The sequence below is a fragment of the Schistocerca serialis genome, chromosome 2 (assembly GCF_023864345.2).
Source record: "Schistocerca serialis cubense isolate TAMUIC-IGC-003099 chromosome 2, iqSchSeri2.2, whole genome shotgun sequence".
Taxonomy (NCBI): Eukaryota; Metazoa; Arthropoda; class Insecta; order Orthoptera; family Acrididae; genus Schistocerca; species Schistocerca serialis.
Window position 1 is genome coordinate 891,030,224 of NC_064639.1, and position 18,790 is coordinate 891,049,013.

At 36.8% G+C, this 18,790-nt stretch overlaps 1 protein-coding gene across 1 annotated transcript in view; it reads left to right on the top strand.

Annotated features, from left to right (window-relative positions):
* The window catches only part of LOC126456498 (RNA-binding protein FUS-like), a 64,616-nt gene that overhangs the window by 39,968 nt on the left and 5,858 nt on the right, over positions 1-18,790 (top strand). Inside the window, exons 7-8 of the mRNA XM_050092248.1 lie at positions 4,275-4,346; positions 11,291-11,583. Of these exons, the coding sequence (XP_049948205.1) occupies positions 4,275-4,346; positions 11,291-11,583 (365 nt within the window). The remainder of the gene's footprint in view (positions 1-4,274; positions 4,347-11,290; positions 11,584-18,790) is intronic.

Here is an 18,790-nt window from a genome sequence, read left to right on the forward strand (position 1 = left end):
ATTAAAAGATGTTTCTCCTGCCCCCCCCCCCCCCCCCCCCCCCCCCTGCTAACTTCTCTGTGCTGGTCAAATCATGAACCCTCTGTTCCTAACACCCTTGCATTAGCACTCAAGAAGTAGCTTTACAGTAATGCATTGCAGGCATTGTGGAAAAGAGGAAAGGATAAAACTTAGTATGGTGTGTAACAAAGGGTGCAGAACAAGTAGGGAAATAGATCCCAAGTTAAAAATCATTAATGGGTTTCCCCCTAAAGAGCACTTCAGACTTTGGTGCATTAAAGATTTACATGTTCAGTTCCATTTCTGTTGCTGAATGTAGCTGGTTTGTATATTTATTTCCATTTTACACTTTGTGTGATTTATAAATGTGTGTACAAAATGTAATTACTGGAAAACACATTACAACTTTGTGAAGTAGCAAAATAACTACACTGTTTATGTATTTCAATTTAAGGTGTTCCGTAGAAGAACTTTGCTAGATTTGCAGACTGATGTAATGAACAGTTTCCAGAAGCCAAACATCACATCTGTCACTATTTCTCAGTTTATGGAAACATTGAAAATTTAATTAATCACTATTGAAATTGCACTGTGTGTAAAATTTTTGAATGCAGTGTTTAAGAACTATTTTCTGAAAGCTCTTCTGTGGGTAGGTTTCCATTTGTTATGGATTTGTATTGGGTCATCTTGGGGAATTGTTCTTGCTGCAAGTCATCTAGCTTGAAACTGTGTACTTAACCCTCCAGTTGTGGATAACATGAATGTGTGTGTTCAGCTTTTTTCATATGATTCCTCAGGGCATGCTGTTACGTTAGATAAAATACGTGGGCTGTTTGTACATTGCAGTGGAAGTCAATATTTTCTCTTTAAATTGTTGAGTTGTATATCTTGTCAGGTTTGACTTACACAGATATCTTTCTGCAACAGCAATTTTGTGAGCTTGCGTGTGGAAGCTTTTCTCGCATCATTTATGTTAAATGAAAATTATAAATTACTTCTAAATTCAGTTTTCTGGTTTTGTTATTATATTCCCATAATACAATTGTTAAAAGTATTATAATTATTAAATAAAGTTAATCCGTGATGTTATACAGAGAAATCGATAATCATCCACTGCTGGAGGGTTAATACTTCACAATGGGAGCAAAACTACGGAGAGAGAAAAAAAAAAAAAAAGTTGCGGAGTTTTCATCAGTTTGCAAAACGAGAGAGAATGTAGGGGGTGGCAGCACACAGTGAAAAGGCATTGTGTCTTTCAGAATATTTAGTTTTAACTAGTATTGATTGCATTTGTATTTCATCCATTGCAGTTTGGCTCCAACACATTGTTTGAATGAAATACTGTTTCTGTGAAATAGAATTTGCATTCAGAGTAATAATTCCTATTTAACAATTGCTAAGAAGACTCATCTTCATGTAAGTTGTGAAAATATATGTAAATATTCAGAATGAAGCAGTAGAAAGACCAGTTCAAGACTTTAATAAAGGTAGAGCTGAAAAGATTTAAATGGGTTTCACATCCAGATGTGGGGCTATAATAGTTTTGAGAGTCGTGGTATTCACATTTTACATCCCCAATTACTTGCTAATCTGCTGTAAAAAATATTCAAACTGCCCTCTTTCCTCAACCACATTCCTTATTCTGACATAGCCATTGACGACTGTATCATTGGTGTCCAGTGACATGAGGTATGACTATTGCGTTCCAGACTTTTGTCATTTTCCTTCAGAGATTAAGAATGGAACGCAAGGCCAACAGAATTTTTTATTTTTAGTACTTTGCCACTGTTTTGACATGAAGAACACAGTGAGATTTAAAAATCAGTGGAGAAAATTGCATTTATCATACCTCTCCAATCTGTTAGAAGTCTGAAAATGGTCAGTAAATATATAAAAGTGAGTAGATTACTGGCTGAAAGGAAAAAATAAATTACTTCTGAACTTAAGAAATGAATGGTATCAGGAAAATTTGAAAGTATGTTTGGAACACACACAAGTTTCAAGCAATGTCATAGGTTTATAATTTTTTGTATGTTTTAACTGTGTCAAATACAACATATTGCTGGTTGTCATAGAAATAAGGTAGTAAACTGTGACTTATCGTTTTTCACATCATGCATACTTGTTATAAGTTTTAAAATTCTTTATAACATTTTTTTATTGTAACAAGACAAGTATGGCTAACTTAAAAAGCCTGGAATTTGCTTAAATTTGTGAGAGATCTGTGCATTTTACAGAATTGTATCAACAAGGCTGTATAGGACTCGATAAAGAGAAGGAAAATCTGTAAATTTAGAGAAAAAGTAGTGGATTGAATCTCATTTGATTGGAAAATGAGTGTGACAAATAGTTAAATGAGACTTACCCAACATTCTAGAAAAAGGAAAAACAAAGTATATATGTCTGAAAGTGTGTTGTATAGGGAGGCAACTTTTTAAAGTACCGTAAAACACTGCTTTATACTTTTCGATGGATTACAAAAAAAGATGTAAAGCACGTAAACAGTGGGAAATAACTTTCTAAGTGGTAAATGTTATGTGTAGTATCCCCTCACGTTTTCCTACATTATGTATGTAATACACATCAAAATAGTTGTCAGAAAATTCTTCATTATCTAATAAAGATGTTTGCCTGCAGATGTAACTTGAAATTGTAACTGTGCAGAAAATAGAAATGTTTAATTTTATACACTATAATTCTTTTTGGAAAGCCTGCTACTGAGTTGTTATTTAAATAATGGATTTCACCAGTTGTGTATTTTATTTGATTCTTTTTTCACACTCAACAAAGAACATTTCAAGAATTTAGTCCTAGTGTCAGACACATATTTAAATAAGCATTTTGTGCGATTTTTGCATTTGTGTTTTTGAAATTAAAAGGTAATGGACCTCCTTCATTGTGCAGAAAAACCGCACAAAATGTTGCAGTGTTTCATTGTTTACACCAGAAACATTTGAGTAGTGCAAAGAGAGCAAAGGTGTCATCTAGCATTAAAAGTGGCCAAACAACAAAACACCCACAATGTGTGTTCTAGTAATGCAGAAGTGTTATGAGGATCGCCTAGTAATGCAGAAGTGTTATGAGGATCGCAACTATCATGAAACTGTGCATGCACAGTAGAAATAATTTGAAGATGCTCGTGATCAGTCATGATACATTTATTCAAACAAATCTAGTTATTCCCATCAGCCACCACACTGAGTAGAGCTTGACAGTGGAAGGAGACTAAGCAAAAATTATTCAAATTTTAAAAGTTCAAATCTAATGAGTAGAGTGCCCTGTTGTCAAGAAACTTAACCGTTTAATGTTCATAAGCAACAATCATGTCAGTATCATTTTATGTCAATTGTGAGCTTTTGCTCCACGACCATTGTTTTATAAAGCTTTAAATCATGGGAAAATTATATGTTGGTGCAAAAATTGGTGGCTATTAAAATTTGGAAAATTATATGTTGGTGCAAAAATTGGTGCCTATTAAAATTTGGAAAATTATATGTTGGTGCAAAAATTGGTGCCTATTAAGATTTTAAACATAGGAAATTTGATGGGAATGATGAAAAACATTGTAAATGGTGGGAAAATGTTAATTCCAGGAATGTGAAAGAGATTATACTGTACTTCGGGTGAAATCAAAGCTGTTTCAAGGCAATCTTCCACCGGATACTTTTGTCAATGTGAAGTTCATTCATTCTAGTTTAGAGCTAGTAACATACCAGGCAGTATCTTGTCAGTCGTGCATAAGTAATTTGTTGCAAGAGCAGGCACATAGGCAGGGGCAGGTGACTGCAGATCTTTAATCATCTGCTGTCTCAGGAACATGCATGCATGCAGGCTCTCTAGTGGAAAACGTTAAGTACTCATTTTAATGCAAATATTTTATGCTGTAAGGCAATTATTGCTATTTGTTGTTGTGTAAACTGGACAAGGCCTATACTTTTACTGAAACTAGTTTTGTAAAGATAAGGGTCTTGAAGTAAATGGTGGAATTAAAGAAGTTACCAGCTAAATATTTATTGGTTTTGATTACACGATTTCAATTACCAAGTTCCATTGGTTCTGATTTTCATGCAAGAGGCAGAAGCTAGCATGGAAGTATAAATTCATGGAAGTTACTTGGGCAGGATCTGGGCAACATTAATGTATTTTCAAGTAAATGCCCATGTGACATTGGTTTTGTAGTTACTGTACAGAAATTATTTTGAGTGTCGTGAGTTTGCATGTACATCTTACTATTAAGTCAATAAATTATATTTTGTTTTGTTTCTCCTGTCAAGCTATGGCGGTTATGAATCTCAAGTGTTACCAACGTCCAATAACTATTCATCACCCAGTGCTTCATATTATGGGTGAGTTCTTGTTCTGAATTTAAAATTCTGAAATGCATTATTTGGTGCTGGTTGACTTCACAAAAATTTGGATAATATATTGGGGGAAACATTGTGGTGTCTTGCACTTTCTTTGGTCTTTCATGGCTCTCTAAATTTGCTTGTTTGTTAATTTTCAAAGAGTTGCTCATCATAGGACACACACACACACACACACACACACACACACACACAATGTATGTTATTGGTAGCTGAGGTATATTTGTGTGCAGAATATGGCTGTATTGTGAGCAAGGTAGTCAAATTAGGTGAAACAAATGATCCTGTATCAGTGTCCTTCATTGTGGACTAAACGAGAGAATTTAAAGGTAAATGTGGAGTCAAAGAGGCACTGTTGGTGTGTGGCATTCTTGTAGCTGGACTGTTCAATGCACAATATCCCTTGAAGTTTACTTACTTCAAAGTGGGTATCAGACCAAATTGTGCTAAGAGCTTTGTTAATAATGTAGATGTAGTTATACATGAAATGACTCGGGGGAAGAAAATCTCAGAAAATACGTGCTTAAGGAATAGCTTTGAGTAAGAAAAACTTTGTATAATTTAATACTTGAAGCTTGTCTGTGTAATGTCTCAAAATGCACAATATGTCTTGAAGTTTACCTGCTTCAAAGACCCAATTTGTGAAGTAATGTTTTGTCATAAAATTTGATGAAGGATTTCACTGTGGCTTGTTAGTACAAGCAAAGATTATCAGTGTAAAGTTACTATATGTTTAGAATACAAGGACTTACTGTAACTATCCATTGCTGCTCTGTATTTTCATTTGTCACCTTACTGGATTTGGTTAGTTGGATGTGAAATATTGAGATTTGCACAACTTTTGCTGTGCTAGCACAAGAAATAATAGAAGGAATAAGTTAAACAAATACTATGTTACTTCTCTAAGGAATTAAAAAAAAACTAAGTAGCAGTATTTCATTATCATGCTTATGCAAATTATGGGAAAGCATGCTCACACAAGCTTTTTGTATGTTGAGTGTAAATCTAGTTGGCTGATTATTGGGAAAAAGCTTTGTGTGCTTGTTTTATGTTTCAACATTTAAAAGATGGCTAGTCTCAATATGCAAATTACCAACTGTAAGAAAAATTTGATTCATTGATTCATTACTGAATTTTGTACATAGTTTGAGGATCAGCAACCTTTTTATTCATAAATTGCAAGAGTTGGGATTTTTAGAGGAATTTCGTACATTTAACTTTTCTAGAAATTGCATTTTAAGGAATAAGTCAAATCTAACCTAAAACCTTGATTGGTCAGTTTGCATATTAAGTCGCAGCCTCCCCATTGTATTCATTACTAATTTTTGTAAATGGCATACATTGACAAATTTCAGTAACTTTAAAATGTATTGGAACTTTTGTTTAAGAATTTCTTGTGTAGCTGTGTTGTTAAAAATTATAAATTCTTCATTTTGTTCCATACTGCATGATTGTCATAGAAGTTTTGTGCTCTAGTGTGCTGCTCTTAACAGTGGAGCCTTGTTATGTTGTGCCCAATACAGAGCACTTTATTTGAATTTCAAGGTGCTGTGCTGAAATAAGTTAATTGCAAGAACTGGTCAGTATTTCAAGATCCATGTTAAATTACTAAAAATATTAATACTTTCTTCACAGTCAACCATCGGGGGGGGGGGGGGGGGTAGGGTACTTAAAACTTTCAACACAGTGTAGAAAAAGTTTTGAGGTACTGGGAAAGCAATATCCTTGGCCTCTTTATTACAAATCTACATACAGAATCTTTTAAAGCAGGGGTCTCCAAATTAGTAGACGATTAGGGCAACACATCAAGTTTAAATTCTCAATAGAGGCGAGATAACACATTTTGGGATCACTGAAGGTTGCAGTTCCACCCATCTGCTCTGACCTGCAAAATCAAGAGGGACACCCTATGTATTACATATACAGTGTGGTAACTATTATGACCCATTACACACACAAACTATTTTTTAACTCCAGCAGTGGAAGGAAATTAACAGCACAACTGTGCAAAGTAAGGCATTTTGGACAGGAGCAAATTAAATATACAACAAGGAAGACACCATTCCAAAACAAATATTAATCCAAAGATCAAGAAAGAGATGTTCATCATTTTTAACGCAACCAAAAAAAATGCAAAAATAAAAACCATAGGTATTGTAAATTTATTTGACCGATGTATTTCAAACTAAGCCCTCAATACCAAAAACCCCCTCACAACTTGAAAGCCCAGTATCGCTGGTTTCACTTGACCATTGTAGCACAGATGAAGACCTAAATTTCATAAACCCAGACATAACTTCAAAACCCAAAACCACAACTTTCACTTGACCTATGTGACAGCTAAAATGAAACCAGTAGTACGAAAAACCCATCACACTCAAATTGTCAAATCAGTATTTGAAACCTTGACGTAACCCTTTCTATCTGAAATGAAGTCCCCAGTACGGCAAGCCAAAACTCTCATAACCATCAAAAATGTAACATAACCTAACCAGTTATGGTAAACAAATATTGACTATAGCCACCAACCAGCAAACACAATTGTCAAACACTAACAAGAAAAACTGAGAGTGGTATGAAAACTAAAATCCTTGCCAGTTTTTATATACACAAACAATTTCAAACATACACACATGCTACAGTAAAACAACAAAAAATAATTACAAATCGAAGCCACCTTCACATTATTCTAGGCTGACAAACATGCCCCCCCCCCCCCCCCCCACACACACACACACACACACACACACACACACACACACACACACACACGAGTACCAAATGCTGCAATTCCACATGCCGGCTTTGGTGCGCCACATCAACATAGAACCATTATTAAAGTGTTTACAATGTGGCAATTTTGGCATCACTCATTACACCTAGGAACGAACTTAACATGCAAAATGTTCAAGCCATCAAATACTGCAACACTCCGTCTACAAGCACACCTGACTCAAAAATGCCATGCCACCATGACATCACACACTTCAACTGAGGCTATTGTTAGAGTAAAATATGTTGTAAATGTGTATTTCACTCAGATTACTCCTGTATTTAGATTTTGTCAATTTCAGCAAAGAAAATGTTTTAACATTTGTAGGTTGTGCCTAATACAGAAGACGAAGTTTGTGCAAGGTCTTAGATGTTGGGCTAATTTTGTTCTGGGAGAAACTTGTAAGCCTGAATAAGGCTTCATTCTTTAAACTTGAAGTTCATCGTATTATGAGGTTGCAGATCAGTGCTGCCTGAACATCTTCCGTTACACAAGAAAAGGGTTCTGGAAAATTGATACGTTGAGATGAGTGTTTAAATCAGATAACCTGAAAGAGAACTTTCTTTAGATCACCAAGAAATTCCATTGCAAATGAGTGGAAGACAACAATATTCATCCTTCAGTGGCTGGCAATTGGCAAAGTGAGAATTTTATATGCAGTGTCTCCAAAAAGTATCACTTTGTCTGAAACTTCAACACAGTTGTGAAGGTCACAAATAACATTGTCTTCTCCCTGAAGTTTTTAATAAATTTGTTAAAATGTATGGCAACATCAGTGCAGGAAACTAGTTTCCAAAGCCGTTCTTTGTCTGACAGGACTTGACAATGATTTTTTCCTGATTCAGAAATAATTAAGGTATGATTCATTGAGGGTTATTGAGTACCAAACTATCTTAAATCCCTTTTCCTGTAACTGATTTGATAAATTAGAAGCAATATCTTTTAACTCAATGCGCCATTGCATTTGCTGTCAGTTTTGTCAGGAAACATGTCTTCAGCTGTATTACAATGTGCCTCTTTGTGTGATCAGTTAGTAAATGGTTTTCCTTGTTAGATTTCATGGTCAATTCATTAACTTGTGCAGGCTTCACTTTCCTGAACATGTTTCCTAAAAATGTTTTGTTGAAAACAGTCCTCATTTCAAGGTTTCGAATATGTTCACACATCATGTCCTGGAATTTACCAAACGGTGCACCATGCATTTTTCGTAGTGTTGACGAATACAACATTCCTTAAGAACCGTAATGATGTCATTACAGATAAAATATATTGGTTTGTTACCTTTTTCTATAATGAAATATTTCATAGCCCACATTTTACTGAAGATACACCACTTACTATCCACTTATCTCCTTTTAGCTTCAGCAGCCATATTGCACACACTTTCCAAACAAAGAATACTTGCAATAACACTTGACATAGCAAACCCAGCCAGGAACAGGAAGTTGATCACCTGCAATCAGAGTGCTTCTGGTGGCATCTGTTGTTTATGAACAAGTGAAGGTGATTTTGACATGCTTAGTGCTGCCACACTCATAGCGGTCTACTTTAGAGTTAAATGAGCAGGAAGAATTTTACTCTCCTCCAGAGAACGTTTGCACAAATGTGGGCTGTATTTTGGAGACCCCTTCTATAAAGGGCTAAAGATGAGTAACTGATTAATAAATGTATGTTGCACTGCTTGCTAACTTTTTGCTGTTTCTGGAATTGCTGTTGTCAGTATTTGAATTGCATGCAATACTGTGCACTGTGTTCCTTTAACCTGTCTGAACTGACACATGAACAGTTGGTATCCTTTATAGTCAACTGTAGTCAGTGACAAAGTAATCATAATTTGCTTTTAAGTGACCACCAGAGCCTTGTTACGTAAAAACATGTAAAATTATGAAGGCAATGAGTCTTCTGGCATGGGAATGAAGTGATATGTCAGGTGGTGTCAGTAAGAAGTGCTTAATTCATAAAGATACCAGCCCAGTTCCAAAACTTATGTGTGTTCATTTTATGTTGAACAATGTATCAAAATGATTTTGCAAAATACTGCTTATCATTAGGTTATGTTTATGCAAGTTGCATTGTAGGAGCAAACTGTAATAATTATTTGCTAAAATTTGGTTGCGGTATATTTCGGGAATTTCTCAATAAATAGCTGTGGGAGATTTTCAGTTTGATGTCTTATATTTGGAAGGATGCATTTTCAGTTGTGGAGGGCAGAGTAAACGTTACAGGCATATATAAATAACTAAATATTTTGTAACTTGATTTAGTGTTAGACTTGTGATCATTGAGGTTCAGATATGCTAATTACTTTGTAATGTGCCAAAAAAGTTACGTCGTTTTCTGAACTTCCTTTACCACTTGAAATCCGTTGTTCATAAATGTCCTGCCCAAACTAACATCTGCATTTGTTAATTCAGTAGCCGGCTGTGTAGATGTAAGTCTTCTATATTTTTATTAATACCACGTCAAGGAATTGAAGATGATAGCATGGTAGTTCAAATGGACTGTGCAGTTCTCGTTTAAGAAAAAACTTAACTAAAACTCTGTCAAGATACCTGCATGTATGACTGTGTTCTTAGGTAGCAATCTACCCACAACTGTCAAGGCAAGAATTGTTCTTGTACAGCTAAAATGGTTATTTTATATAATAGGTTATTAAATGGTCACTCCAGCTGTATAAAAACATGTTGATTTTGATGACCACTTTCAGCACGTTGGCAGTTATCAAGTGGTCAGCTATTTAATGTTTCTATATTGGGATTAAGTGTTGGCAATAATGATAGCTGCACCAGATTAGCAATTTTGGCCACTGTGGTTTGAAGCCTTGTTAACCCAACTTACACATATCAGGTGTGGATGCCATATATCGGAAATTAGGAGCATCTTGTACAAAATTATAAGTGCTTTCATATTCACACACTATTGACAGTATGTAATTGACAGTTTTGTTCTTTTATTCCTGTTACACATAGGAGGATGGAGCAAATCAATAAAATTTATGTATTTGACCCTCGGAAGTCAATTAACAGTTGGTGAAAAAATCAGTAATGATAAATTTCTGTATGGTAGAACCTTGTTATGTGCTTGCTTAATATCTACTGTAGAGAAGACTGGTTTGTAAGTGGTTTAGCAAGCAGTGTTGCTTGCATTCAGCAAAGATTTGTTCTCTGAATATCTTTTTTTTTATTTTATTTAGAATTCATTATTAAGTCATTAGATTCTGTAATTTCCTTCATAAAAGGGCTTGTAAATGCAAAATTACTGGAGGAAAAGACACTTCAGACTGTGAGAGGATTGGATGCATTTTGATTGGAGATATTAGGTTGTGCTAGATATGTAATAGAGACGTGTGAGTGGCAAGTAATTATTTCCCAGCTCTCGTTTTCCTGGTGTGGTATATCAGTTGTTAAAGTGCTTACCATCTGTTCGTGGACATATTTCTGTTGGGATCCTACTCTCCCCACATGTGATTAACTGTGTCAAGCTTTTTCTGGGTCTCACATTTGGCCATTTATCTCATTTTCTGGCTGGTCTTTTCTGATCCATTCTCACAATGTGCCCATACCACTGTAGTTAGTTTCTCTTCATTACACTAGTAACATTCTTGTTCGCTAGGGCAATGTTACTTCTGTATCTGTGTTTCCCTTGCAAAATACTCAAGTATTTTTGTAGTGAAATGGATACCTAGTGGTATCAACCCACTTTCAGAGAACAATTTAATGGAGTCATACTAGTGATGTAGTATTTGGTATATTGTAATTGATTTTTGGTGTAATTCTACTTTGAGCCACAATAACCTAAGAGATTAGTCGGTACACACATGCTCAGTAATTGTTGGATTTGAACAATAAAAAAGATTTAACTAAAAATTGCACTGTGGATGAGTCCTTATGGGTGGCACTTATGATTTTATTGTGGTTGCTGTTAGTCTCATTGAATACATTTCTCAGGAGTTGGGTTAATCCTCGTGTGTATTTGATTTCACAGCAGTGGTCAATCACAAAAAAAGCTTTGATGCACAATGTAAATATTTACACCTTTTGTATTCTGAAGTAAAAGATTATAAGGTTATTAAGAGGTTCTGTTTTGAATGTTATGATTCACTACAATAAATTTCTTATAAAATTGTTGTAATAATTATATAACTGCTTTTTAGGGGAGATCCAAATGCTTATCAGCCCCAGTCATTCCCGCCTGAGCACGGTTCTGCTCATTACGATGCTCCAGTAAATGAACCACCTGCATATGGTGCACCACCATATGGGCCAGGGTCAGGTTCAAATCAGTCATATGGGGGTGGCTATACAAGCTCAGGCTATGATGGCGGAGATTATGCATATAATGCTCCACCACCAGATACACGAACAGGTTATGGTGCTCCTCCCCCAGCACCTTCTGGTGGCTATTCAGCTGCACCACCAGAGCCGTATCCATCCTACAACAAACCAGGTAAGTGTTGCTGTATGTTATAATCAGATTTTCAGTGGATTACATGCTATAAGAATGGACCAGAAAATGTGGCATCTATTTTTGTTGAAATTTGCGTCTATTTTCTTTGTTTGTAAATTAGATGTGGAAGTTTAAAAGGTTGCCACACTGTTAGTGCTAGTTGGGAACTTTGACTGGAGTTTTTGTTTTCATAAAAACTTCCTTTTTCTTCCAAAATGGCCTTTTGCTTCCATTGTTTGGCCGTATTTAAGCTTTCTTGAAAATCAGGAGCATTTTCCCACCATTTAAGTGAATGCGTCTTCGATATAAGATGTTTTTGGACGTAGTCTTTTTTCACCCAATTTGAAGAGAATACCATTAATTTCGACTTATCGTGGGCATTCATAGCGCTATACACATGCTTGACATCGCTGTAGATAGAACTGGCAAGACATGTAGCGTAAAGTAGAACCAAATGTACGTCAGCTTGATTTTAACATTAGGGGAAACATTTTTGGCGCTGTTGAAAAAATTTTCTTATTCTCCAGTCACTTAGTGTGGGTGCCATAGGATATAGTCTCAGATGGTGGCAAGTGTAAGCAGACTATAATTTTGATCGCCAAAGGGGAAGGAGCGGTGCAGGGAAACATATCCCACCTCCATTTTGCTGTGCAGCAGTTTACAGCAGAACTGACACAGTGTCACAGGGATCGCCAATCTTTCGTGGTGTTGTAAGGGTTGTAATAGTGTCCTTGATGGACCAGGATTAGTCACTGCTCTTATTTCAAAATAAGAAAACAAGCAAAGCACAACGCAAGGATGGGCTACTGCACAGTTACCTTTCGGAGTTAACAGAATATTGTTAACGACAGCTCAGGTCCAAGCTCTAGTTGTATTCTATGCAATTACAATTCAAAACATTTGCCACGTTAAAACAGTCTGCATTATACTGTTTTTTGAGCTTTAGATAACAAGAATTTACATGTTCCTCCCTTATAAAATGCTAGGTGCCGTAGCAGAGTACTAAGTTGCGTTGCGTGTTGTATATCATAGAGAGACTATTAGACTGTCTGCAATTGGAATGGCACCAGGTCATTAGCATATTGATACATCATTGCATTCATTCATCCATTTCATTTCGCACAGAGGTTCTTGGGCACATTATCTTTCCAAATTCGGCTTCACCAGATGTTTAATGCCAGTCTGCTTTCATTTGAGATATTCTATGCAAAGAGTAAAGATTTTTTAAACTATCTCCAATAAATATTTCATCTGGTTACAATTCACTATGAAACAGCGTCTATTAAGTAATTTCACATTTTGAGGCATCTGTTTTGCATTATCGGAAAAATCTCTGTTGAACTGCCTAAGGAAAGGTCCCCTTTTGTGCTGCAAAGAATCATTAGTACTCCTGGATATAAAGGTGGCACTTGTATTTTAATTAGGTTGTAAAGGCTTCATTTCAACTGGTTAATACAGTATTTAAAATGTCAGGGTTAGCAAAAATTCAAAGGACATTATAACTGAATTAGTGTGTGCACAGGCATTTAACTTTATAAAAGTAACGTTAATTTTGAATTTTGTGAACTGAAATGTTTGACTTACTGTTGTGTAAAACCTATGAGGTATCTTCTGTTAAGCTACCAAATGAGGTGGTTAAGAAACTTGATATGATATGCGTTTGGGATGACATTGGTCTAAATCCATGTGCAGCCATCCAGGCAAGTTATCTGTAATTTCCCAAAATTACTTCAGTTGAATGCCTGTATGGTTCATTTGAAAAGGACATTACTGATCTATTCACCAGTCTTAGCTTGTGTTCCATCTCTATGACCTCACTGTTGACATTGTCGAACTTCTGCCTCCTGTTCAGTTGCTGGTTGCATTCTGCACAGTTTTATTAAGATAGGCTGAATCTACCTTACCTAAGTCCTTTAAATAATGAAAGGTTTTGTGCTGATACGGTTCCAGAGAAATAGTTTGCGTTTAACTGACAGTAGTTTTATAAACAAAAAAATGATAGTTTACTCTATATGAAGATAGTAACTGTTCTCGAAAGAACGGATACCATTGCAGACCGCGCAGCTTCTGTAGAATAATTTGATAATTAATTGAAACCCTCAGCTGCCGACAGGTGTTGTTGACATACCTTGATGGGGACAGCTGAATGTGTTTTCAGCTGTCCCCGTCAAGGTGTATCAACACCACCTGTAGATAGCTGAGGGTTTCAATAAATTATCAAATGACAATTTTCATTGACTGGTGTTTTCTCCCTAAAAAAAAGTTGTAGAAAATTGATCGTACTTCCTTTGCGCAAACATAGGATTGCTGAGCAATTCATATGCTGCTGTGCACTCTTGTGTTGTGAGAGAGACTACATGGGAGAGTGGACGAGACCTAATGTATCTCCAGGCTATTAAAGTATTGTGCTCATAAGGAGGCAAGTGATAAGGAGATAAGATACACAGTAGTGACAAAGTACCATTTGATACACCAGTGAGTGTGTCATAAATCTTGCTTGTGGGTGCGTGTATAACATTTTATGATTGCTTCAACAAAACGGATCATAAGGTACCAAATATTTTTCCGTACGTATCTGAAGATATGTGACTGGATTGAAAACTTGTAACATTTAATACTCAGCATGAAATAATGACAATATTATGAAAAGGATAGATTGCTACTCTCCATAAAGTTTATATGTTTAGTTGCAGACAGGCACAAAAAAAGACAGCAAAACTTTGGCCAAATATCCTTGTTCTGAATTAGTGTGCGCGTGCGCGCGCACACACACACACACACACACACACACACACACACACACACACACACACACACACACGTGTTGGATAATAAAATCACAATTTGCAGATTAAATGGGTATTTAAGAAAGTGTTCAGTAAAAATTGTAGTAGTATATAATAAGATTTCTGCATAATCGGCAACCTTGGTCCACGTGTGGCAGTTCTCTCTTATTGTAGAGAAACTGTCAAATTCAACAAACATGAAAAAAGTGTCAGTAGTCAGTCAGAATAAAGAAAATAAACCACACATGAGCTCCATTACAAATGAGACCAGTGGCAGGCTCAGATTTGTTGGCATTGAGAAACTGTAGTATCCTCAAGCTTTTACACAAAGTGTTAGTGATACTTCATTCACTATCTGGTTTAGCATTTTTTTTCTCAGTCTTTTTTTTTTTATTTATTCAGTCAAAGAACCATTTTAGTACATTGCTTGTAGTCAATACAGGACAGGGATAAATAAAATTTGATTACTACAATCATTGCGACCAGTGGTTATTCAGGTTTAAAAGACCTTTAAAATTAGACACAACCCCTCAGCTATAGCAGACTGATATATGGCACATACACACACCAAACAGAAAAGTGTTAAATAGTTTCCAAGGTCTCTGGCTCTACTTCTAGTAGAAAGTGTGTGTGTGTGTGTGTGTGTGTGTGTGTGTGTGTGTGCCACATTTGTCAGCTGTAGGCGAACTGTTGCATTCCCTTATTTTATTTATTGTTCCAGCCAGGAATTTCAGAGTTATTCACTAAAATAATCCAATTTTTTGAAAATATAATTGACTAGAAACAAGTCTACTCTCAAAGTGACAGCAGGAGTGCGAAATACATAACTTCAGGAGATATGAAAGCTTTTGGAGCTAATGGCTTCTTCTTCTGGCAGAAGGATTGAAGGGGGCAAAGGAAAAGGAGTGGTGAAGTATAGGGAATGGGGAATTACAGAAAAGTTGAGCAGAACTCCAGGTCGGGGGATGGACGTCTTTTTTTTTTCATCCTAGTATGTATCCCCTAACCCAGGATGGCTTTTCTGTTATTGTCCCACTATCTAAACTTTGCCACTCGTTTTTCCTTCTTTTCTGTTCCTTCCCTTTCAACCCTTCTGTCAAAAGAAGCAGCCATGGGCTGCAAAAGCTTGCATATTTCCTTAATTTTCGCATGTGTTTGCTCCTGCTACAATTTGCTGAGCATGTTGCTATTCAGATTTAATTGGATACTTTTACAAGGGTTTTGGTAACAGAATTAAAAACTAAGCATTTTCTTTTTTAGTTCCAACATCAAAGAATTTCTTTGCTCATAAAACTTTTAGGTTCCTTAACTGAAGAGAGATTTTTAGGTTCCTTAACTGAAGAGAGATTTTTAGATTCCTTAACTGAGGAGAGATTTTTAGGTTCCTTAACTGAAGAGAGATTGAATAGCCATTGCAGTACCTCATGTTCAGCCAGTATCATTGCAAAAATTTCCTAACACCTTCAGGGAGTTGTGAACCAATCCATAATCCACTGGCAAAAATCCAAATGGAAGTTTCATTCGGACTTACCAGGAGATGAGGCACACACCTTCCTAGGCCAATTCAGTAATATAAAATATTTGTGAACAGCAGTTTAAATTGCACTGTTAACTTCTCAACTGAAACACAGTTCATCAACCACAAGTTTGCAAACAGCAGTGCTATTTGCCATCCGTGACTTGATGAATGAGTCGTGAGCTTTGTTTCCATCAGTGCCATGGTCACTGCAAAAAAGTTCTACATATCTGATCTCTTGTTTCTTTGCTGATAACTGACTTGGTTAGCTGGTTAAAATCATGTGTGACTGAACTCATTTCTTCACAAGAATAAGGTATTTTGCAACACAAATATTTCCTTAACTTCCCACCACCAAGCTTACCGTGTTGACACCCAGCTATTACACTATTCATTCTGGAATACAAACCCTTTAAAGTGGTCTTGAAGTGGCTATTAATATTACTGTTATTTATTACCAGTTGCCTTCATTCCACATTTGTAATAATTTGAAGCCCATTTGTGTTTTTTTTTTTTTTTTTGTCCAGTGTGAATCTTAACATAATCAACAATAAGAGTAGTGTATATAGCATTGCATTAGCCATTAACAGGATTGCCACAAGTTTGGGAAATCGGGGAGTATCATGTCACATCAGGGAAATATAAAGCAAACTTCAGAGATAAGAGGAAAAAAGAAAAGGAAAAGAACACCTTTAAAAATCTTTTTCTTTTTAGAATGATATTTTCACTCTGCAGCAGAGTGTGCGCTGGTATGAAACTTCCTAGCAGATTAAAACTGTGTGCCTGAGCGAGACTCGAACTCAGGACCTTTGCCTTTCGTGGGCAAGTGCTCTACCATTTGAGCTACCGAAGCACGACTCACGCCCGGTCCTCACAGCTTTACTTCTGCCAGTATCGCGTCTCCTACCTTCCAAACTTTACAGAAGCTCTCCTGCAAACCTTGCAGAACTGGAAGATAGGAGACACGATACTGGCAGAAGTAAAGCTGTGAGGACCGGGCGTGAGTCGTGCTTCGGTAGCTCAGATGGTAGAGCACTTGCCCGCGAAAGGCAAAGGTCCCGAGTTCGAGTCTCGGTCGGGCACACAGTTTTAATCTGCCAGGAAGTTTTTTCTTTTTGTCTCAGTAGATGAAATGGTTTCCTTACTGAGGTGTCGTGCATCACCACTGGCCGGACGCAGCTGAGTGTTTGCCACTTCCTTACTCCCTCATTCTTACTGTTTCTCTCCTTCCTACCACTGCCCTCAGCTTGCAGTCTGTGCTGCCACCACTTTTTTGCCAATAGCTTTGCAGCTGCCAACAAGAGGTATGGAGTGCTGAGGAGTGGTTTGTTTGAATTTTCAGACTGTAGACACAGTGGACAGAGACAGCGGTCATGTGCGCGAGTTGTCTGAGTGATTATGTGAATATATGTGTGCTCTCATCTCTGACAGAAGCTATTGCTGAAAATTTAGTTCTGCGAGTGTAATTGTCTTTTCTACTTTTCAGTCTGCAGCTCAGCAATCATCTATACTTTGAGTTGCTACCTGTCCTCACTATTATTGATTCTCGAGAGTATTTGAACAAGTTATCTGTTGCATGGATTGATTACTGTGGTCTAGTTTCATCAACATGCTGTCTATGGCTCGTGAGTAGCTAGCCACGAGTGGATTTCCATGACGGCCCAAAACCACTGGCTGTATGTGCAGGTGTCTGTAATGGTTTGGGCCTGCCAATCCGAAGCCATTCAGTTTCCACTAATTTGCAGGCCCTGCCCATCAGATATAGTCTCAGCGATATGCTAGCAGGCCGGGTCTGTGTGTGGGGGTCTCTCTCTCTCTCTCTGTCTGTCTGTCTGTCTGTGTGTGTGTGTGTGTGTGTGTGTGTGTGTGTGTGTGTGTGTCGTAATGCAGTGGATTTTCATGGTTTATCCATGGACACAGGACTGTGGTGCTCCCCAGCAGGCCAGAGGCCATTGGCAATGGATTTCAGCAATTTACTGCCTCACTGCTAGCACGGTGTACAGTGTGGCATTTTATAGACACTTTGTTTGTTTTAGTACATTTGGTGAAAATTTGGCAGTCACTGATGGTTTGTATGCATATTCCTCGGAAGAAAAATAACAAAATACCTGTAAAATAATAGATATAACACAAGGGTAGTAACCAACCATAACCAACATTTTGTGGGCAGTCACCTACAGTTTTGGTTTATGCAATTCTTCCCCACCTTATACATTTTCTTCAAGTGGCCTACCTTTTTCTGAGGTTGTTTATGAAATCAGTGAAGGTATTTTAAATCTGACTTGCAACTCCAAGGAAATCACCAAATGTGTTTTGTTTTATTGAAATAAAATAACATCAGTGGTCTTAATGAAAAACACATACTGTTTGGCCTGCTTTCTCCATCTAAAAACAGTTCATTACATATTATGTTGTTGTTAGTACTTAAGATTTATGCTCCCTTCAGGGAAGGCTATCTGTTCGCAAGTTTTTAGGCATTTCTTCATATCCACTGTTGTTTCTTGTACCATAACTGCGAATACAGACTGTCAACGTACATCTTAACTTACCATCAAGCTCTCAAAATTTGTCAGGGAAAGGTGCTAGAATTCGTCTGGAAATCTAGGAAATATCGGGGAATTTCACTTCGAGATATCTGTGACAACCCTGCATTAAGTATGGGTATTGATGATTCAAAACACTGATGGATTCTGGATCATTTGCGGACAGTGTATCTAGGACTCGTCAGAGAAAGGTTTACTACATGTAGTGAGGTGTCACTAACACTTTTCGAAGCTCAGTTCCAAGCACAAACCTTAAATTTAGTACTAGAACAGAGATTGTCAGAGCTTGCTAGCCTTCACCATTCGTCTCACTACCATATTTACTCGAATCTAAGCCGCACTTTTTTTCCGGTTTTTGTAAT